A 23,441-nucleotide genomic window follows, 5' to 3' on the forward strand; every position below is an offset into this window, starting at 1 on the left:
TTGGCCCTTCTGGCAGGCCCATGTATGGAGCCCACCCATGGATATCTGGGCAAAAATTGTTCAGGGTTCAATTTAGTGGGTTTGATTTTCCCGTTGTGGCAAGGTGATGATGAGGTCCTCCACTGACAGCTTGCATTTGCCTTCAGGTGGCCCTATACAGGGCCTTCAGATGGGCTTGCTTGACTAATATCTTGCAACCTTGCCAACTAAGTGGATCTTTGAAATGTATGTTCAGGTTTTGCTATGATACAGGTGTTTGTCAAACAATCAGATCAGCCTGCTATAGCTCTGCTGAAGATGGACATATCATAAAGAAGATTTGCTTGTTTGGTGAACTCACCAAAGAAGTACATTTTCAGCTGTATGGTTATCTTATTTTGGGTCGATGATCTTGATCAATATAATTTCACAGATTATGGATAACGTTTGGTATATTTAAAAAAATGTAATCTATGTACCATGTTGCCAAGCGTACTTTGCATTGGCAGGTGAGAAAGCAAAGATGAGCCGCAGCAACTGGAATGATAGACTAAGAACTGATAGTTCAACTACTAAAGATAGATTGGGTCTTGTGTGTTTAGTCTATGATGTTCCTTTCACTAAGGCTGATTCACCTTAGTTCAAGGAAGGCAACAGTGGGGACAGCTCTTTTCACTAGGGCAGATTATATTCCCAGGAAACAGATCTGTTTATCAATGTAAAGCTGTTAAATTAAATTAAAATTGTTTTGTAGTATGTGTGTAGGTGGCCATACATGGTTTTAAAACTGCCAATTTGGCCCTTCTGGCAGGCCCATGTATGGAGCCCGCCCATAGATACCTGGTTAAAAATTATTCAGATATCAATTTAGTGGGTTTGATTTTCCCTTTGTTGCAAGGACTACATGTGCATGTTGATAAGGTCCTCCACCAACAGCTTGCATTTGCCTTCAGGTGGCCATATACAGAGCCTTCTGATGGGCTTGCTTGACTAATATCTTGCAACCTGACCAACTAAGTGGTTCTTTAAAATGTATGGTCAGGTTTTGCTATGATACAGTTGTTTGTCAAAAAATCAGATCAGCCTGATATAGCCCTGCTGAAGATGGACATATCATAAAGAATATTCGCTTGTTTGGGAACTCACCAAAGAAGTACATGTTCAGCTGTATGGTTATCTTATTTTGGGTCGATGATCTTGATCAATATAATTTCACAGATTATGGATAACGGTTGGTATATTTGAAAATATGTACCATGTTGCCAAGCGTACTTTGCATTGGCAGGTGAGAAAGCAAAGATGAGCCGCAGCAACTGGAATGATTGGAATGATTGAATACAAACTGATAGTTCAACTACTAAAGAGTGTTAGCAAGTGTATAGCCACCTTATTTATCATATTTTATCATGACACGAGGGATCAATAATACTAATAATGCGTTTTGCCATTATATGGGTGACCATGTATTTATAACGTGAGTGCAGTGTTTGATTCCAAACTGTGCTAAAAGTTAATGTGTTACCTCATTTGCACCTTCTGAGCAGACAGTGGGAAAGTATGTAACACGTGCTTATTACTTCCTGTTGTTTTGCCCCCAGCGGGCAGGTTATAGCCACCTGTTACGGAAGTTTGGGGTCAAAGAGAATTACTGAAAACAGCCTGTGTCATAATTATTGTAACAATAGAAAGCTTTTACGTGTTCTTCTATGAATAGTGTATTTTCTTTCACGCTAGAGTATAGTGGCCATAGTTATGGACAAAATGCACCTTATCTTTATATCTTGCACAACACCCTTGTAAATTTTAAAAATGTACATTGATATGCAAAATATAAATATATTGTCTACCCTGAGCGCAATGTAAATCCAAAATTTTAATTGTGCATAAAGAAAATGTAATTCATAGCAACTTGCCAAAATACATTACATCCCTCTTAAATTCCTGATATTACTATTCTGTCATAAAGAGGAATACAGACGCAGTCCTTTGCACAGGAGCAGGTAACAAACTGGGGAGATTATTTATGTCTGTGGTGGGCTTGTACGCACGTTATCTCCCCAGACACACCGGTGGGCCAAACAGGAACACACAGTAAGTCACATTCTAATCCCTCTGGACTTCTGTGGTTCTACTCAATGATTAGAGCAGGTTTTAAAGCATTTTTTTATACTTAAATCCATGTATTTGAACTCTTAGGGCTTTTCACGTCCAGTCTTGTTTTTTTAATTTTTTTTAATGAGATTTACTTGTAGAATTTGAATCATTGTATTTCAACCCCACCTGCACCCCTAAAAAAATTATTAAAAGGTGATCTGTTCAATTCTGCATCCTCTGCTTCAGTACATGTACAGGTATGGGACCTGTTATTCAGAATGCTCAGGACCTGGGGTTTTCCGGATAAGGGATCTTTCTAATTTGTATCTCCATAACTTAAGTCTGCTAAGAATTATTTAAATATTGAATAAACTCAATAGGCTGGTTTTGCCTCTGATAAGGATTAATTATATCTTAGTTGGGTTCAAGTACAAGGTACTGTTACTATAGTATGTTACTATACTGTTATTATAGGGAAAAAGGAAATCATTTAACCATTAAATAAACCCTATAGGGCTGTTCTGCCCCCAATAAGGGGTAATTATATCTTAGTTGGGATCAAGTACAGGTACTGTTTTATTATTACAGAGAAAAGGGAATCATTTAACCATTAAATAAACCCAATAGGGCTGTTCTGCCCCAATAAGGGGTAATTATATCTTAGTTGGGATCAAGTACAAGGTACTGTTACTATAGTATGTTACTATACTGTTATTATAGGGAAAAAGGAAATCATTTTTAAGAATTGTTTGTTTATAATGGAGTCTATGGGATATGGCCTTTCCGTAATTTCTGGATAATGGGTTTCCAGATAAGGCATCCCATACTTGTATTTCCATCTGAGTTATACTTTCAAAGGGCAATTTGAGCACTTGGCAACATGTATTCAGAGACCCAAATCACTTTCATGTGTTTATATGTTTGCACTCTTTAAAGCATGACAACCCCTAAAGGCCACCTCTTTATATGTACCCCAAAAGACAGTAAAGCTTCTTAGAAGCCTTTTGGACCCCACAGAAAGCCTACTCGTTCCTTATGGGGACTGCTTTTCTCTAATAGAGAACCCATTTCCAGAATATTTCTTGCTTCCTCTCTACTCGTTATTACTGGACACCGTCCACTCTGCATTGACTACAGTGGTTAGAACATGGCAGCCACTGACGTAGGCAGACATTAAATATGCTGCAGCCGATCAGTGCAGCTATTTTATCTGTACATATTTATTTTGGACAAACCGGGGAAATTAAGAATTATTCATGTTGTGCCTGTGCATGTTCAGCCCGGGAGTCTCAAACCTCAGAATTTCCTCCAAACCACCCTAGAACGTATTAATGAGAGATGTTCACAATTGTAATTGTAAACAAGGCAATGCATTAATCCTGCCAACCTTACATAATACATCCCTTTAATATTGCGAGGCTCCTGTGTGGCCACTGTGAGGTTTGGGATTTCAAAGATTATTTGGTGCAAAATATTCTGCCTTATGCTCTGAGATCTGTCAAAGCCGATCAGTTAAAGTGTTCAGTGAGACCTCATGTCAGATCGTTATTCACAGCAGCATTGATTTATATTCAGGCTTAAAGAAAATTCTTAGCAATAAAAACAGGCACTCACCAGTAGTGATGTAAAAATGCTACCGACTGCCAACGGGGCCACTTTGTAAGGCTGATCATAATCAGAAGGGACAAGGCTGAAACAAGCACACTGTTATATGCCAGTAAGAAAGTGCTCAGAAGAGCTATTCTTCCTACACATCAATAGAACAGTCCAGTCTATTTACGAATATAGAGGCAGATCCATCCTTAGTGGGATTCAGGTAGGGGCGACTCCACAGAACAGAAGTTGTAGACAAGATGGACACGGTAGGGCACGATGGGAATAGGGTTGTCACCTCACCCCTTTAATACCATCCACATATTGAATCCACATCCTGCATGGCCATTTGCAGTTAATTTAGATACATGCTGCAGACTGAGCTGATTTATGTGCAGCCATGCAGAATGCATCTGTATTAATTGCTAGCTAGCCATGCAGGATGTGGATGTGGCCCATATTAAAGGAGCGAGGTAAACCTAGATGGGAATGGGAGCACTTTATGCAACTGCATCTAAATCTGTAACCCTTGTTGTTTCCAGCACCAAATAGTAAAGGAGACTGAATCAAACCTGTAGTACGGGTTGAGATAAACTGATCTTTGTTGAGAGTGTCACAGGTGATGTAAACAGTATGGTAGCTCAAACTCGCATATATTGATGTACTCCACCACCCCATACCAAAATTTGGAATGTTGTTAGGCTATGCCCCCATGTGTTTTATCCATGTTAGATTATACTAGGACAAGGGATCAGCTGAATGTTCTTTCCCAGATAATTAGGAACAATTAGGAGGTATGTATTTATGAAAATATACATGTCCTTTGGCCTATTTATACCTCTGGCCCAATTGTATACCAAGTCTATTTTCTGAACCCACAAAACTTTTTCACTGTAGAAATAAAACAGTCCCTTTAATTGATCCCAACTAAGATATAAATAATCCTTATTGGATGCAAAACAAGCCTATTAGGTTTAATTAATATTTTATTGATTTTTTAGTAGACTTAAGGTATGGAGATCCAAATTACAGAAAGACCCCTTATCTGGAATACCCTTGGTCCTGAGCATTCTGGATAATGGGTCCTAAACCTGTACTATATATATATACTTTTAATTTTATTTAAGGTGTACTCTTCACCTAATTTTCAATAAATGCGCTGTAATTATCTGGGGTGTGAATTATTTACATATTCCTTTTTAATAATCAGCCTATTTCCATGTATAACTATAAACAGGAGCTGCCACGCTGCTTGTTGACAGCAGACAGCACAGGCAGTAAGTGCATTTCTGTGCCAGTCGAGGTAAAGCCATGAGCCTGACATTGAAATCTCGCTAGCATGAATAGAATTCCATAAGACCCAGTGTTCTCTATACGAATGGCTTAATCATTATTCCCTTGCCCTGCTGTAGATAATGCTGATTAATAGCTTCCCACTTTTACAGAATTGTAAAGTAGCAGCCTGTAATGCCGCTTTTTTATTTCTGCTTGACAAGATGAATGGAAAACATTTGCATTTGCTTTCTTTTTGATCACTCCGAAGAACTGATGGCTCATTAACAACCAACGCCATAGGGCGAATCAGCGGGGTAGCAGTTGGGCTTGCCTTTGGCATCGGCCTTCTGTTATTCCAGCAGAGTAACTCATTAGCTCATTTAGCCCAAATTAACCTCTCCTGGCATGCAGTGGAAGGCAGCTGTTGGCTAAAAACAATGTAGGTCACATTAGCAGATAAGGAGCGCGTTGGGTAGGCTGCTATGTACCAATGAAAATATGGACTGCGAACTATGAGTTTGTTTTGGCAGTAATAAGAGGAGCTTACACTGTACATGAAACGGCTCACTTCATTGTTATCCTGTGTGAGTGATGTAGAGCCTGTCCCCATGTTATCTGTTTCTCTTTCCATTGTAATGTTGTTCATCAACAAACAGTAGGGAAAGGAGAGTGTAGAATGGTACGTCGTTTGCCCAAAGGTCTACAGAGCCAAAAGGGATACTCGATATCAAATCCTGCTGGGGACTAAATATTTATACCTGCCCATATTTTCCTTGTGAGAGGTATTTGTAGTAACAACAAATCTTAGGTTCCTTTTATTATTAGTAGAAAAGTTTTGAGAAGCTGCCTGCTTCTCACTGAGATTTCTGCACATTTTGGGATTTTGGTTCTGCTTGCTTGGTGTTTATAGATTGCGGTGTTTTATCTGTAGGATGTTTGTTAAGCTAGTGCCACATAGGGCTGATTCTCAGCGTGCGGAAAAACGCAGGCCAAGGATCAGCCCCTATGTCAGGGATCCCCAATGTTTCTTACTCATGAACCACAGTCAAATGTACAAAGACTTGGAGAGCAACACAAGCAGCATAAGTTCATGGAGGAGCCAAATAAGGGCTAAGATTGTTTATTAGGCAGCCTCTATGCATACTATCAGCGTACAGGGGGCTTTATTTGGTAGTAAATCTTGTTTTTATTCAACCAAAACCTGCCCCCAAGTCAGGAATTCAAAAATAACTCCCTGGTTTGGGGGCACTGAGAGCAACATCCAAGGGGTTGGGGAGCAACATGTTTCCCCCGAGCCACTGGTTGGGGATCACTGGTCTATGCTGATACCAGCTTCCTACCTTTCCTGCACCCAGAAGCATTGTTTCCACCTGGGTGTAGGCATAAGTGGTTAATATCAGCAAAGAAACGCAAGAGTTTGCATTTCACAGCTGATATCTGCCATGTTTGCTTGAACCCGAGTGGAGACAATGCTTCCGAGTGCAGGAAAGGTAGAAATCTGGGGCTGATTCAAGGTCTGCATGTGAGACTGGCTTAAAATAGTAAATACTAAAATATGTGTAAATATTTGTAATACAGGTATAGGATCCGCTATTTGGAAAGCTCCAAATTATATGAAAGCCATCTCCCATAGACTCCATTTTAATCAAATAATTAAATTTAAAAAAAATAAAAACAGTACCTTGTACTTGATACTAACTAACTATGATATAATTAATCCTCAATGGAAGCAATACAATCCTATTGGGTTTATTTAAAGGAATACTATAATGGAAAACATGTTTTTTTCACATCAGTTAATAGAGCTTCTCCAGCAGAATCCTGCATTGAAATCCATTTTTCAAAACAGATTTTTTTATATTTAATTTTAAATTTCACATGGGGCTAGCCATATCCTTCATTTCCCAGGTTGCCACAGCCATGTGACCTGTGCTCTGATAAACTTCAGTCTCACTTTAAAGCCGAGCTGCAAGTTGGAGTGATATCCCCCCCCCCCCCAGCAGCCGATCAGCAGAACAATGGGAAGGGAGCAAGATAGCAGCTCCCAGTAGGTATCAGAATAGCACTCAATAGTAAGAAATCCAAGTCCGGCTTGGGACTCCTCCAGTTACATGGGAGTAGGAGAAACAATAGGTTACCTGAAAGCAGTTCTAATGTGTAGTGCTAGCTCCTTCTGAAAACTCAGACTCAGGCACAATGCACTGAGATGGCGCCTACACACCAATATTACAGCTAAAAAATAACATTAACAATAACATTTTAAATGGTAGATTAAATTATTTGTAAACAGTGTAAGTTAGAAATAAAAAGTACACCATAAAAATCACGACAGTATCCCTTTAATATTTAGACAAAGTGTGGAGATCTAAATTACAGAAAGAACCCTTATCTGGAAAATCCCTGGTCCACTGCGTTGTTATTTTACCTTGTCATCTGAAATCAGTGGCGTCTGTGACTGATATATGATCAGGGCTCAGTCAGATTGCATTTTAGAACTGCAATAATAATCTGATTCAATATTATACATTTGTTTTTCCTCTAGTACAGTGCTGTCCAACTTATTAAATGTCATGGGCTGATTATATCATACAGCGTATTTGAGGGTCATATTGAATAAAAGTGATGATATCATACAATCAAGTCTGTGTAGCCCTGAGGCAGGCTGGAGGCCATACAAATACTTTGGAGGGTCACGTCTGGCCCACGGGGCTCCAGTTGGACTGCCCTGCTGAGTGAAGCAGTTTCTGTTAAGTGGATATAAAGGATCCTAAGCTCCATTACTGGCTCTATTTCCTGCTCTGGTTTCTTTGGGCAACTGCAAAAAGACTAGATCCAGGCCTGTATTGGCCATTTTGACCCACAATGTGTATATCCAAATCTGCCAGTAATACCTTGTCCCAATTTATATGTATTATCCACTGGGATATAAATTGATATTTACTGCCTTTAACGGAAACCAAGGCTAGAATAATTTTAGAATTTTTATTTTAACAGTTGGATTTTTAGTTTATTGTTTATATATTGACTAAAGATCAGTTAGTTACCTTGGCATCCTTTAGATTTCCCACCATCAAAAGGGAAATGGGTAGCCAGACCTCTCTTATTTCCATATTGTTTCCCACTGTTTAAAAGATGAGCTTGTGGGAATTTAGTAATATTTGTTTTTGTTTGGGTGGCTGGAAAATGGACCATTTTTTGTTTCCACACAAACAGTGAAGCAGATGTTTCTGTTTGCGTCTGGGAAGTTATATTTTGATTTCTTTACCCCATGAGTGCATAAACTCAAAGGCCCCAGTGTGCAAGAAGTTGCTCCTTCATCAGGATGAGATGGCCAAATCTAGCAGAGATTTTCTTTAGAGTTTAGACTGCATTTGGACTTCACTAGCTTACCTTATGGCCATGAAGCTCAGACAAAAGTCACTGACCAGCTGTACCCTTCTGTAGCATCTTTTCTAATTTGTATTCTACATGCTGCTTGAACTTGAACTAGTTTCACATGGGACATCCTTAGCGATGGCAGGGCAAAGGCAAAGTAGTTCGTATTGAGTTATTAATAATCCACTAGCTCTCTAGCTGTTATTGAACTACAGCTCTCCAGCATCTCTTGAAACCCATAACACCCCAACTAGGGAGGCTTAGCTTGATCCAATCATGTATCCAGCAATACTTTTCACCTGTTGTTTTGCACTGTCCCTATTTACAGTTATTAAGGGCTATACACTCAACACAGATACATGTAATGCCTCATAAGAATTAATATGAGGACCCCAGCGCTACAACATTGTAAGGCTGTACATTTAAAAACTGAATGTGCTTTAGACTCCACCGAGGTGCAAGTAAAATACTGCACAGTAACTTAATGTTTATTTAATATCCATAATTAGAAGATTATTTGCTGCATTAATATACTGTGCATTCATAGTGGATGGTCAGGGTTATTGAGTTTCTTTTCTTATGGATTATTCTTAATACTGATTTTGTTTATACTTATACTATTCCAGAGGTAGTAGATTTACTTACTCTTTCCACCTACCAGAAGCAAATCATACATTTTAAACCTTCATTTTATTTACCCCTGTGACCCATGCTGACAATTTGTGATGTGCAGACAAATGAGATCCAGTTTTTGTTCAGACCAATGCTAGGCTCATCAGTGTCTATGGAAGGAAAGGCTAAAATAGCACAACAGAAACCACAGTCCCCTGTGGAGCCAACACTGACCCTCTTTGTGTGAGTTCCAACAGAAAATCCCCATCCAACTGGCAACCAGAAGAGCCCAGCTCACCAGCCATCAGCAAAAAGTCGCTCACTGTTCTTGTATTAGGCAAAGAGCATCATGAGCTTACTATCCGATGCTCAGCTTTCTGAGACGAGACAGCCGTCCCTTCAGTATTCATTAACCACAAGTCCATGTGGTTGTACAAAGACTAAACAAAATAAAACCTTCATTTTTAGATGCCAGGGTCAGCCAACTACACAGCTGGCAAGAGCTTTTGGCTTGTATATGCAACGTTAATGAAGCATCACTGTACTAGGAGTGTGAATGTTCCCTTTAAGTCTTTGAAACCTGTGTGCGAGAAAAAAATTATTTTGGGCAAGTTTTTCTGACAGTCGTGTTGCGGGTGGGTCAGAGAAAGTAATTAATGGTACATCATATCTCTCTGTGCATACAATGTAGCAGTGTGCTCTAATTTATGTGTGAATGTGCAACATTATCTTTGTGGTTTACAAATCTAGATTGGTGACATAATTCTGTTCACTCATCATCATCACTCATCTTAGAAGGAATCTTGGTGTTTATTTGCACATAGGTGTATGAGACAGTGTGCTTGGGTGTGAAGATGGTAAATGTGTGAGGAAGAAATCATATGACAGGTACCAGAATATTACCACTGGGACCATTATGGGGTTTGCAAGCTCCACACATATCCAGATATTTTTGGTGCAGATGTTGTGGGTGCCAGACAAACATGCAGTCACTCATGTACTTACTGCAACCAAACAAGTCTTGGTTTTATGGGGCTCAGTAGTCTAAAGATTGAAGCTCATTAAAGCAGACATCTAACAGATAACATTTCTCATGTAGAGGGTGCCTTTTGGGGTATACATACTTTAAGCTTAACCAGAAAGTTGAGAAGGACAGTCGGATGCAGTAGCAAAGACCTCAATTTATACAGAATCAAGTGTATTAAAATTACAATATTATGGCACTATCCCACAGTGCCTTTGCAATGGATGTTTGGGGCGTCCTGCTTCCCGTTCCATGAATGGGTTCATTAATGCACATTTGGTGGTTCTATGTGGTGGAGTGCAAGATTTAACCTGCCCTTAAATTGCCTGTGAGAGATTGTTTCTAATTTTGATGAGGATTTATGCACCACTGGTCTCAGCAGGTATATTAGCTTGGAATCCATAATAACCAGAATATATTTTACAGCGCATATGGAGCATCAGGTAGTACCATACCAAATTCTGGAAATCACAGTAGTCCAGTATCAGATTGACTTTAGGAAAGGGTGTTTATACTGGACCCCCAGAATAGACATGGGAAAGGCATTAGAAGATTAACCGGGGCTTTGTACGGCCATTTTTGTGTTCGAGAGCTATAACTTTTTTTCAAAGATTTTTCCATGTGGCCATATATATAGTTAGTGAAATTCAAACACAAAAAAAGGCAATTGCTAAGTGTGTACAACTTGTGGCCTTCCTGACCTTGTATAGTGAGAGCATTCAGAGTAGTGTCGAAAGCTGAAGTTCTTCCATGGCTGGGGAGCTACATATAGAAGAACTTTTCCATTTGGCAAATATCTAACTTATGAGGTAATAAATACCTCCGATTATAAAGTATGTTCTTTAAAAAAAATCAGGTCCATATTTAGTATAACTGGTTTTAATATACTATTTTCTGTGGATGCCTTTAAGGTATTTGTTTTTCTTTTTGCTATAGGTAAAATTCTCTTTCGCAGGAGCCATATTCGAGATGTTGCAGTGAAGAGACTGAAACCTATTGATGAATACTGCAGGGTAAGGAACATTTAAACCAATGATCTGTTGTTCCGTAATCTGAGGCAACATAAATTAAGGTAACATTAAGATCTGCTCGTTTGGCAAGGTCACCAAACGAGCAGATCTTATCCCAATGTGTCCACCTACAGTGGGCGATATCGGGCTATTAGATCATTTGGCCCCAGGGCCAAATGATCAAATTATAATAGCGGGCGAATTATACCAGGAACTGTTGGACCGAAGACCGCATCAATGAGTCGATTAACACCTGCCTGATTTCCGGCCAGATATCAACTGGGGAGGCCCATCAGGGTTCCCTTTAGTAATCTGATTAGAGACGCCATGAAGAGATAGCTAGCAGATGGAGAAAATCCACATGGGAGCTATAGCTGCAAGGACAGAACTACCAAAACTCAACAAAATCATCTGATCAAAGCGGTATTAGGCCCACTAAACTGTGAGACAAAAGCATATAGTGAATTTATAATGTGCTTATCCAATCTGCTTGAGTAAGTCTTTTGTTGTTATCGAATGTGTATAGATACAGAACTGCTGAGAATTGGATTTTCATTCTCAGAAGTGCTTGTTCCTCTGCTGCTGTGCCTTATATATGTCACTGCCTTACTCGTTAGCATGTTCCAGCTTCAGTTGATACATTCTGTGTTATTTATGGCAAAACAATTTAAGGGCTTCTGTGGGCCCTCTGCGGAGTTTCTTATGCACATCCTTATTATAAGTTATCAAGCTCAAAACAACTTACCTGATACTAACTAACTTACTTCCCCCACTGGAAAAAGTATAACTCCTTTAAACATAAAGATATATGTCTCCTTCTTTTATACTGTTTGTGTAATCGCAAGTTCATTTTATAGCAAAATTGAATATATTTAAGCCTTACAAAGTAACAGTAATAATAATGATTTATGGTTCTTGTGTAGTATATAGTCTTTTGTCAACTGACTCATGGTGGTTTTGCGTTGATTGTTTTCCAGGCTCTGGTCAAGTTGCCAGCTCATATATCACGGTGTGAAGAAGTCTTAAGATTCTTTGAGGCTCGGCCAGATGACCTGGATCCTCCAAAGGAGTAAGTACATCCTGTGCAAGGATGCTGGGAGCTTAGTTATTTATCTACTCAACTGAAAACAATGTAACCAATCCCACTGTAAAGGCATTGCTCACTGTGTGTGAGGAACATTCCTTTGTATTTACATACTGTATGAACATAAGAGCTTGCTTTCCTCTTCAGAGTTTTTGTCAAATACTGAATCCTCACCAAAAAAATTCAGCAAATACTGAACCAAATCCGGACCTTAGTTTACATATTCAGATTTGAGAAAAAGTATCATCCGTGAACACAAATAATCATCATTTACAGTTGTCCTGATCTATAAAGTCATGCGACTTTAAGGGTTCAGAGTCTGTCTAACTGGTATTTAGCAGAGTCCTCCAAAAAGTGCTGGGATTCGGTGCCTCCCTAAAATATACAGTAAAGTCATAATATTCATCATGAGCAGTTGTTCAATCCGTGTCTGCTCATGTATATGAATGGTAAATGTTCTTCAATGAAACATGGTGTGCATGGAAGATATATAGGTTATATTTCCCCTTTAGGGCTCTGGCACACGGGGAGATTAGTCGCCCGCAACAAATCTCCCTGTTCGCGGGCGACTAATCTCCCCGAGTTGCCATCAGTTGCCATCCCACCGGCGAAAAAGTAAGTCACCGGTGGGATGGCACACGCGGCGGCACGATTTCGGCAAATCGCCGAAAATGCCTTGCGAGGCAACTTCAGCGATTTGCCGCAGGCGACTAATCTCCCCGTGTGCCAGAGCCCTTAAGAAGCAAATGTTTTAGTATTGTGAAAAATGTATTACTGTACTGGGTTATGTGTTACGGGACTACAACTTTTATCAGTTTACCATTTCCAGACTTGTGTTCTGCATCTCGCTGAACGATAGTAGTATCAGAAACTTCCTGTAACAAACGGTCTCTCACTATCAGATGGTTGGAGAAATGCCTTCATCGTTATTTTGTAGGTAGTGGCATGCCAGACAGGGAGTTGTAGTTTAGGGACAGCTGATAAAACAAAAATGTATTATCTGGAAAAACAAAAGGACTAAGTTAAACAATGGATTTTAAAGGCAGAGGATGGATTTTTTTTAATGGATTTTTAAGGCAGAGGATCTCCCAAACCTTCATTTCAAGCTTTGTAGCCAATGGACTTGAAGGTATCATACCAGAAGTGCTCTGAGATATCTCCACTGATTTACAAAAAGTCTGAAACCTCTCCATTAATTTGGTCATTTCTTAGGAGATAATAAAATGAAAATATGAGTGTGTCTGACACTGGAACAGTCTCAGGGGAAGGCCTGAATTGTTCCATTTGTTCTAAGTTAATGTGTATAGCATATTGGCACATATTGGGTTTTGCCACTGAGTTCTTTTCCCCTTCCCATCTGGTTGCTGAGAGATCTGTGATGTCTCTCACTTGAACTGTATATAAATAGGGTGTCCTGCAATGAATGTCAAAGATTTGTCATGTCAGCACGCCATAAGTAGTATTTATCCATAAACCCTTTATCCAGAAAGCTTCAAATTACAGAAAGGCCATCTCCCATAGAGTCCACATTAAGCATATAATTCTAACTTTTAAAGATTTGTTCTTCTGTAATAAAACAGTAGCTGGTACTTGATTCCAACTAAGACATAATTGATGCTTATTGCAGGCAAAACAATCCTATTGGGTTTATTTAATGTTTAAATTATTTTAGCAGACCTAAGGTCTGATGATGCAAATTGCAGAAGACATTATGCATAATAGATCTTATACCTGTACAATGGAGTACCCAGGCATTGTTATATTGGTTTCTTATGCAGCAGAACAGGACTAAGTAGTGGGCCCAAAACTTACATAAATGTGCTCGGAAAAACCAAGGTTTACAGCTGCTGTCCTCCCGGTTCACATGGTCAAGAGCAGCTCTCCTTTTCCTTTCCCATGCCATGAAACACTTGAATGATCCAGAGCAGTCGGTGACACACAGCTAAAGACTGCCAGGCCTTTTGCATTTGGACATTTTTCAAGTACCTACAGATAAAGGCCCCTTCCTTCTAACAGCAGGCATAGAGATAAAAAGATGAATCACTTGATAGAATACTGTCTGCTTTTCTAACTTCAGAATACTTTGACTCATTGACTTGGTTCTGTTCTTCTCTCTTTGAAAAACAGCCATTACTTAAAGTTGGCGTTGAAGTCTAACAGAGATCCTAAGAAGAAAGCTTTCTGATAATCATTAATCTTTAAGGCTTACATGTTGGCAAAAAGTTGATTAAGTTGGGGATTAAGTTGATGTTTGGCTTCTAGTTTTATGGCTCTGGTTGGTGCCAAAACGATCGGATTACATTTGCGGCCATGGGGCAGTCGGTTCGGGGACCGCATAAACGAGTCAATGCGGTCCCTGATCCGACTGGATTTTCTAACCTGGCCGATCGAGATCTGGCCAATTTTCAGATACCAGGCTGCTCGGTTCTGCCCATACACGGGCCAATTAGCAGCTATAATCGGCCCGTGTATGGGGACCTTTAGTCATCTTGGTGTGTCCAAACCCTCCAAACACTGTTCCCTGTGCCTGTTAGGGCAGATCTATGAGAATGGAACAAATAGGAAAGCTTAGCTGTAGGGTTGCCACTTTTCTGGTGGACCTTAGGGGCAGGGCCTGGTAAACCAGAAAAGTACTAGAGTTAAAAAACAAACACCGCTGGATACTGCTGTTAAATCCCATGCCAGAGGTGTGGTGGAGGGGTTTCCTGCTAGGGCCTATGGTGGGTGGTGGTAGTTTGAGGAGCTAAGTCTGGTGGAAGTGGGGATGAAGGGCTTAAAAGCTGGGTCGGTGATGGAACAGTTTAGAAGGCATTGCCGGTATATTTTTAATATCGGTGCCAGCCCTAGCTGGTGATTCATTGAATACTGGCTGGGTAGGAACTCTACTTGGCTTGGGCAGATTGAAGAAAACTTTGGTTTAATTCTAGATATAGAATATTATTCTAGATTTTAACAAAAAATGTTTTTACTTATTGTTATAATGTTTGTTGTTGAGCACAAATTCCATTGCAGTGAGCACAAACAAGGCCCTCTATTGAGTTAGAAATGGCAGATGCTAATGAACGTATGAGACTCCCTGGGTCACTCTGATTGTGTGTGTGTTTGTCTGAGTGTGTGTGAGTGTGCGAGAGGTCAGACATGGGAGTTGTGCTCTGTGCGGGAGATGAAGGGGAGCTTTCAGACCCTGCATTTTCCAGATGTGCTATTTGAATCTGGAGGCGGATAACCCCGGGGCTCAAGAAAGATTTGCTTTGTGATGTCTTGAAAAATATAAAATATGATACTTTTAATATTGTTGCCTTTAGGGTATTTAAGCAGGGAAAGTAAACAATCCCACTCCATGTTTTCTGCATTATAGATTTGCATGGTTGCACACCCGCCAGTTGTACTTTTGAACCCATGTACATTGTGTACTGCGTCCCAGCTGTTTATATTCAATTCCCAGAATCCTCTGATGTTCACCTTTATATTACAGTTTAGTAGATTAATTTGCAATTTTTTTTTGTTTTTATTTTAGCTTTTTGTTTATCAGCTATTCAGTTTGGAACTTCAGCAGCTATCTGGTTACTAGGAGCCAATTTAAGAATAGGAGAGGGCCTAAATAAAAATGAGTAATAAAATATAACAATAAAATTGGAGGATCACAAGCAATAGTGGTTAAGGGCGAAGGAAGGACTAAATCACTGGGGGGGGTGCCTAACATTTGGCAACATTTGTAATCACTTACCTGAAACCCTGGCTGTTGCTTCTATTAGGAGAAAACTGCACCGGGCCAGAGTATACGCGAGCTAGCGTTCCTCCTCCTTCTGTCTTTCTTCAGACTCCCGGGGCCGACGTGCATGCAGTTGAGCGAAAAAGCTGGCTTTTTTGTTAACGATGGCTTTTCACTCTACTGCGCATGCGCGAAGATTGAAGACAGAAGAAGGAACACTTATATACCCCAACATACACTGGCCCAAGGTGGCACAATGAATCATTGGGAAGTCAGGACGATGGCGTTGTTCTCCTATAGAAAGCACAAAGAGCTTAAAAATTAATCAGTTCCTCCTTCCTTAGATTGTATATAACCTGTTATTCAGTTTTATCTGCATCAAAATGACACAAAAAGGCACATCCTTAAAAAAAGAGGGCAGCTGACTGGTAGTATCTTAGCACCTTTGCCCCAAAACCAACAGTAGATGTAATACATCTTATTTAAACCCTTCAACAAAATATCACAAACCCTTGTTTTGCATAGATATGTCACTTTATTGCTCACGGGTGAATAGGCCCAAGAGGGCAGAAATCTGAGCGTCATTTACTAATGGGGCCCTTCAGCCTTGGTTGTTTGCTAGGTGTGGGGAAGGTTGCAGGTTCCCTTCTGTAACAGAGCTTACAATTTTACTTCATAGTTCCACAATGCACCCACCACCCCACTAGGCAAAAAAAACAACCAATACCTGTCAGAAAGTAGCCGTAGCCAACAGCAGAAACAGCTAGAAAGATTAGTTTGGTTGTCACATCACAAACACCACTGGTCTCCCTTACACTTGTGCTAATTGTGTAGGGTTAGTATTCCTTTAGTTTGTAAATTCAAGAATTGTAGCCTTGAACTTACAAATTTGCCATGTTAAAGTGACTCCATAGGGGGGGAGGTTAACAGGGCCTCAATTACTCCATAAATTGCTGTTTCCTGACCTTTGATCTCCTTTCAGTGTCTTGTCTTTACTGTTTGTATTGAACTTGCATCAAAGTGACGTCAAGCTCCATTATATTGTGGCAAAGGTTTATGGGCCTCGGGTAGAGCTCATCATGACTGATCCATGACTCAGAGAAATAGGTTAAGTCTTTTTATAGTCACACAGACAAATGCATTGTCAGTACCTTATTAGCAAGACACGTTAATTGGTACATTATGCTGTACAAAGCAGAGTGTCAAGCAAACGACTCCTCCCTGGGGGCTTGAGCGGTGTTTTTCAAGCTGCTCTTCTCAGCAGCTGGAGGGAACAGGCCCTTGTATTATGTCTAAATTAATATATGTCTCCGATACCACCCAGTGTGATTCAAATACGCAGGACTATTCTCCTGCTCTGTCTTCTGCATCAATGGATGAACATTACTGCCCAGGGGTATGGGTGTAAGCATGCCCGGCCCTGCATGGCACAGTAGCTTGTTCTACATGAATTTCGCCCCAGGTAAAGATGAGGAGGTCCAATATTCATAGAAAACAATGAAGATTGGCATTGGCCAGCTGAAGGTGCCTGCACCATGCAAGGGTTTTAATTGGTTATATGCAATTTATCCGGAAATAACCGGCTGTATCAAGTTTGGTGGACAACATATATCTTGTGGAAAATCGTGTATCTCCTGGTTAACGGTGGAGACAGAAATGCATCAAATAGGGTATTAGTGAAGTTCTAACAGTACCTTTCAACCAATTAGTAGCAGCTACTTTTCACGGCTTCTAAATGCCAACTAATACCCTGCCATAGACAATACTGAGCATTGCCTCTGCTAAAACATACATAGAGACAATTATCAGTAAAAGATAACATTGTCTATAGCATTGTTACTAGTAGCTCCATGTATGTATGTATGTATATATTTATTTATAAAGCGCTACTTATGTACGCAGCGCTGCACAGTAGAATACATTAATACAAACAGGGGGTTATTCAAATAATAAATAAATAAATACAAAGTATAACAATAAATACAAGGTACAGTTGAAATAAGTTCAAAGAGACAAGAGGATGGAGGTCCCTGCCCTGTAGAGCTTCATGTGTTTTCACCCTTATAAATAAGCCCCTTCCTATGTTAAATGTATTTAGATTTAACCTGTGTTGAGGTTTGCTTAATGGGTGGCAGACTGTTGAGTGTTGGGTGAGTCGGCTTTGCACTGTTCTTATTAATTCATATCTTTCACCTCGCTCATGGCAGCTGCCCTGTGGCTTATCACTCACTGCTGAACTGAAAACAGCATTGCCTGAGGATAGCTCACACTCAGCCTGATAATATTGTCAGCATGTATATCAATCTAGCACCTTATCTTCTCAAGGTACTTCTCATGGAAGTATTTTAAGGCAAGGAATTTGTGTGGATGAAATAACCAGAGGCATCAAGCTGTCCTGATGGGTACAACATAACCTTACTTAAAGGGAAATTCCTTGCTCCCGGGAACACTTGGGTATTCTCATGTCCTCTAGTTCTTGGAAAAAAACTCACGCATACATGGGGAGAACATACTAACTCCTTGCTCAGTGTCGGCGTGCCATGATACTTGCCAGTGCCATGCCAGGTTCAAAAAAATCATAAGAAATCATTAGGCCCCATCCTACTTAATTGACAGGGACCACCTGCTCAGGACCTGGGGCATCAGACCACAACGCATTTAGGACCCCTATCTCCAAACTCTGAAGTGGCAAAAATCATTATAAGCTATGACAAAATATTTTGCAATTTTATCACAACACGTTTATCAATTTGGAGGGTTAAGGAAATATGTTGATGCCACATGATAGTGTTTCATAACAAACACCTATGGGATAGTCGCACCCAGGGAAAAATATTTCACATTTCATTCTGCAGATGTAAAAAATGTTTGCTAGTACTTGTACATAACTGATAACTGCCCAAATGATCAAATCACCCCGATATCGGCAAACTCAAGATGGGAATGTTGGGGAAAGATCAGTTCACTGAATTATTCTTTAAGTGTTTGGCCAACTTTATTTTACTCCCGATCTGACATCACTCCCATCCATGTTCCCAGCCAAGTACTTTTGCCTGAATGCAGTCATTCTAAACTTTAGGTGCAGAGATAGTCACTCCATTGGATACAAGCCCCATTAGAAATGAAAGGAACAAATAAATACCATTTGGCCTTTCATATGAATAATTTTCACTGTATGAGTGGCCAGAATGTGTTTTTGCCCAGACTACACCCTAGCAGGGAGCGGTTAATGTATACAGTCATTGCGCCTCTGCAACTGGAAATGTGTGAGGGAAGGCTGAACTCATCATACGTTCTTTGTTCATGTTTGGGAAATGCAGAGTCCCAGATAAATCTTCGTAGCTGCCTTGTGCAGCCCCCAGCCCGACTGTGCTTGCCGACTGCTTCTCACACATCAGCCACATCCTGCCAAGCAAATGTAAGTCTTTCACATTCCACTTTCTCTTACCTCTCACCTAGCACAAGGCAGTCACTGGGCTACACTGATGTCACAGGCAACTGTGCCTGGTTAGTGTCAGACAGATATAGGCACTGTCACCCTTCTGTTGTTGTATGGCTACATTTCCCAGCCATATCATCAGTCAAAGGCTGGCAGGGGATCCTGGGAGTTGTAGTTTAAACAACAAATTGTCTTGCTGTCGAATAGATATTTATGGTTTATAAAGTTATTTCCCAAAAAGTGACTCTCCTTTTTGAGTATACCGCTTGGTTCCTTTTTTACATTAGACAGCTTATATCTTATCCACCACAGAAGCCGGGGGTCATGGCATGGTAGATAAGGTTCCTCAAACATTAAGGCAAGCCCAAATGAGTCGATAGAGGGTTAATTTTCTATCCAGTGAAGATGAGGGGCTGCAGCTCAAGAAGTCTGAATTTTCTCCTTTAGCTTGTAAACTCTCTCAGCAAAGCTCACTTAAGCTGGTCATACACAAATAGATTCAACTGGTGGGCCCTTGACTGATTTGGCCATCCATGAGCAGGGCCACGTCAGGCTAATCCGAACTAATTCAAGTCCAAATCTCATTATCATTTATTTTCAGTCTTCATCTGGGGGTCCTAAGTGGAGTAACTTTTTAACAGTTATTGTAATAAGGCCCTCTAACAAATGGCAAGCTTGGCAATGGTTTCTTGCACACCCCTCAGTAGAATGTGTGACTATGCCCCCTGTTTGTTGTTAAATGGTAGCTATAGTTACGATCTTCTCCTTCCAGCGGGTTTTGGGACACACAGTTCTATTCCTGGGTGCTAAGAAAGGTTCCTCTTGCCAAGAGCTGCAATGTGTGTGGAAACAGAGCACACAAGGAAATCAGAGTAGGTGGTGGATCATTAATTTCCACTCCAGCTTTGCACATCAAACAAGTTAAATATCTAATCCTGGTTGGTCATGTTGGCCTACGCCCAAGTGCCATAAATCTTTGACAGTGTGTCTTTTCAGATGTTTGGTGCGTGCCAGTTACGCCTTTATTGCACCTGTAAATTCCTTATGGGGGAAATAAATGTCCTGGAAAGCACTTTATCCCCCAATTGTAGTGGCGACTGGCTCATTAATTCAAGGTGCCCACAATGTTGGTATTTTCTTCTGTAGACTTTAAGCATTCTTATCTGTGAACCATTCAAAAAAAAAGTCTAAATGCTAAATATCTGTGTGACTAAAGCTGGCCATACACGCACCGATAATATATACGATATTCGGTGCGTGTATGGCATGTCGGCGAGTCGACCGATATAGCAGGAAGCTGCTGATATCGGTCGACTCGCCGATCGGACCGGTTAAAAAATTTTGATCGGGCGCCATAGAAGGCGCCTGAGCAAAATCTGCCGTCAGGGCTGAATCGGCAGAAGGAGGTAGAAATCCTATTGTTTCTACCTCCTTATCTGCTGTTTCAGCCCTGAACAGTGTGTGGCGGATCTAACGATGTTTCGTCAGATCACCACGTGTGTGGCCACCTTTAGGGTGATGGTGGACAACCTACAGTCTACTTTCCACCAGCCCCCTAACAAACAGTGCAGTTCTTGAAGTAGTACTTTACTATGCAATATACAGATGAGGGGTCTGGTCATGAGAAGAAATAAAGAGCTGGCCAGAAAGGGCGTCCAGCATGTATCTCCGTATTGGGATTAAGTCTTTTTTGGTCAGCTTTTAGAATCCGTCAAACCCTATCTGAACTGGAGATTCACAGAGTGGACATTTTAGAACCCTGCTTTCTAGCTATCTAGCTGTGACCCTTCAGGTTTCAGAGGGATGGACAGCTGGAAGACATAAACTGGAAAGAAACACTACCCCTTTGTAGTTATATGGCATTTGTCATTTTTACCATGACTTTGTGGTGTTTAAACTTTAGAAATTCCTCCCACCCCATGTAGTGTGATCCTATGGAGTGTAAAGGGGGCCTAACCTGAAGAGTGAGAGGTGTGGGCTTGAACTTGAATGTTTCACTGCTGCTGTGGATAACCCTGGATCTTGAGCAGGGCGTCTGTTAAGACATATGTCTCTACAACCAGAGCACCCAAATATATGTTAAGTTATGGAGCTCAAAATGTCTGAAAACATCTGCTGAGGATAATTTATACTCACAGGGCCATTCTTAGTCAGCACTAGAGCTATTCCTAGAATATATTGCTGGCTTTAACTTTTTCAAGGCCCCATGAAGTATTTACCATTTGCATGATGGATTCCCAGTGCTGAGACTGAAGCTCAGTGTATCAAAGGAAGTGAGGGAATAGCCAGTGGCTTCTTGGTTTCCAGACACGGCTCAGTACATTTGCTTCAGACATCAGGTCTGATAGCCATCTTTCCTTTTAACCTCACTGGCCCCAGCGCCTCAGATCTTTTGCCTTTGAAAGCAGAGAGGTCATGTTAGAAATCAACGCCAGAAGACTTATGGTTGGTTTATCTGTGATGTGCACGCTGATTACACACTGTGTACGCTTGTCTCACATGCACTGCGGGGATCAGCACAATAAAGCCCTGCCTTGTGTATGACACGTTCCCAGTGTCGGACTGGGACCACAGGGGCCCACCAGAAAAGACCATAGATCATAGGCCCACTCTCCAAACTATTTTTCCTCACTCAACCTCTTTATTCTCCTAATCTCAGAAATAGGGAATATCAGAAATAGGGAATGACTATGAAACAGGCCAAATGGTTAGGAGCAGGAGGGCCCACTGACACCTGGGCCCACCGGGAGTTTTCCTGGTATCCTGGTGGGCCAGTCCGACACTGCACGTTTTAGCTTTCCTAGGGCCGTGGCAGACGGGGATGGCAAATATGCCATCCCACCCGTAATTTACATTCTCACCTGTGGGATGGCATATTGGGGAGATTAGTGCGGGCAACTAATCTCCGTCTGCCACGGCCCCTATAGTGCTAAATAATACAGTACAACTTAGTCCAACTGTGCATTGCATAATATATTTTTTAGGGATGCACCGAATCCACTATTTTCAGATATTGCCGCACCCCAAATCTTTCATAAAGGATTTGGCCGAATAATGAACCAAATCCTAACTGACAGATGTAAATTAAGATATGAAAGATTTAAAAAGCGCACACAGCAAAAAATGTTCAACTTCCGTGTTTATGCGATAAAAAGTCAAGTGATTTTAATGATTCAGATTCAGTTCGGCCAGGAGCGTGGATTCGTCCGAATCCAGCTGAAAGCCAGGCTGAATCTTGGCTAAATCCCCAACTGAATCCTGGATTTGGTGCATCAGTAATATTTTTCAGCTATACCCCCTGCCACACTGGGAGTTCTGACTCACCAAGAGATGGAAAGCTGCAGCTTGGGCATCCTGGTTTTATCTACTGTGACATCATCATTGTTGTGACATCATTCTATAGAAAGCTGACATTTTTAAATATTATATCTATCTATTATCTATCAATGGATGGAAAACCCATTTTATAAAGAAATTCCAGTCCAAACCTTTCCAACTCCACAAAGTATTTTTAGGTTTGCTACAACTAATATGCTAACCCTCTCCTCTCTTAGTTGCACCTTATGTGCAAAAAAGGAAACATTCATTGTACCCATAAGCTTTATTTGTTAGCCCTGCTATTTGTTTAAGGTTCGCAAGATAAAGCTTCCGCACTCCAGCTGCTGTGCCTCAGTGCCTCCGGCCGTACAAGCTGGTGCTACTGTATCTTAGCTTGGGGCACTTTGTGCAGGTGAATAAGTTAGAATCAAAGCACAGGGCAAAGGCTGATATTATCCTGCCTCCTGTTCTTTTCAGTTAAAATGAGCTCCTTGTCTGCAGCGGAGGAAATGAGTTTCTCTTATGTAATTTCCTTTTCCCTACCCATTTTCCTCTTATCTTTACAGATTTATTAATGAGCCCCTTTGGCCCTGGCTTATGTCATTATTGAATTCATCATGTCCGTTTTGTAAAAACTGAACTGTACCCTAGCGTTTTCCTAATAAAAGGAAAAGGTTTTTTTTTTAATTTAAAAAAAATATATATTATTCCCTCACTGCAGATATTTAAATTGCAACAGCGGGCATAGACCCCATCTGGGGTGCCCATACACGGGCAGATACGCTGCCGAATCGGTCAAAAGGACCCGAATAGGCAGCTAAAATCTGCCCATGTATGGCCATCTTTATTTCATAATTCATAAGTAGAAAAATAAATGCTCTTTTAAGAAACTGGAGATCCCAGGGGCTTTGATTTTGGGGGCAAAA

At 40.7% G+C, this 23,441-nt stretch overlaps 1 protein-coding gene across 8 annotated transcripts in view; it reads left to right on the forward strand.

Moving 5' to 3' along the window:
• sh3pxd2a (SH3 and PX domains 2A) overlaps positions 1–23,441 on the forward strand; it is a 189,460-nt gene that overhangs the window by 78,904 nt on the left and 87,115 nt on the right. For all 8 annotated transcript variants that reach the window (XM_031905997.1, XM_031905999.1, XM_031906001.1 and 5 more), the window contains exons 4-5: positions 10,889–10,965; positions 11,940–12,031. In XM_031905997.1, coding sequence (XP_031761857.1) covers positions 10,889–10,965; positions 11,940–12,031 — 169 coding nt within the window. The remainder of the gene's footprint in view (positions 1–10,888; positions 10,966–11,939; positions 12,032–23,441) is intronic.

The sequence above is a fragment of the Xenopus tropicalis genome, chromosome 7, assembly GCF_000004195.4.
Source record: "Xenopus tropicalis strain Nigerian chromosome 7, UCB_Xtro_10.0, whole genome shotgun sequence".
NCBI lineage: Eukaryota > Metazoa > Chordata > Amphibia > Anura > Pipidae > Xenopus > Xenopus tropicalis.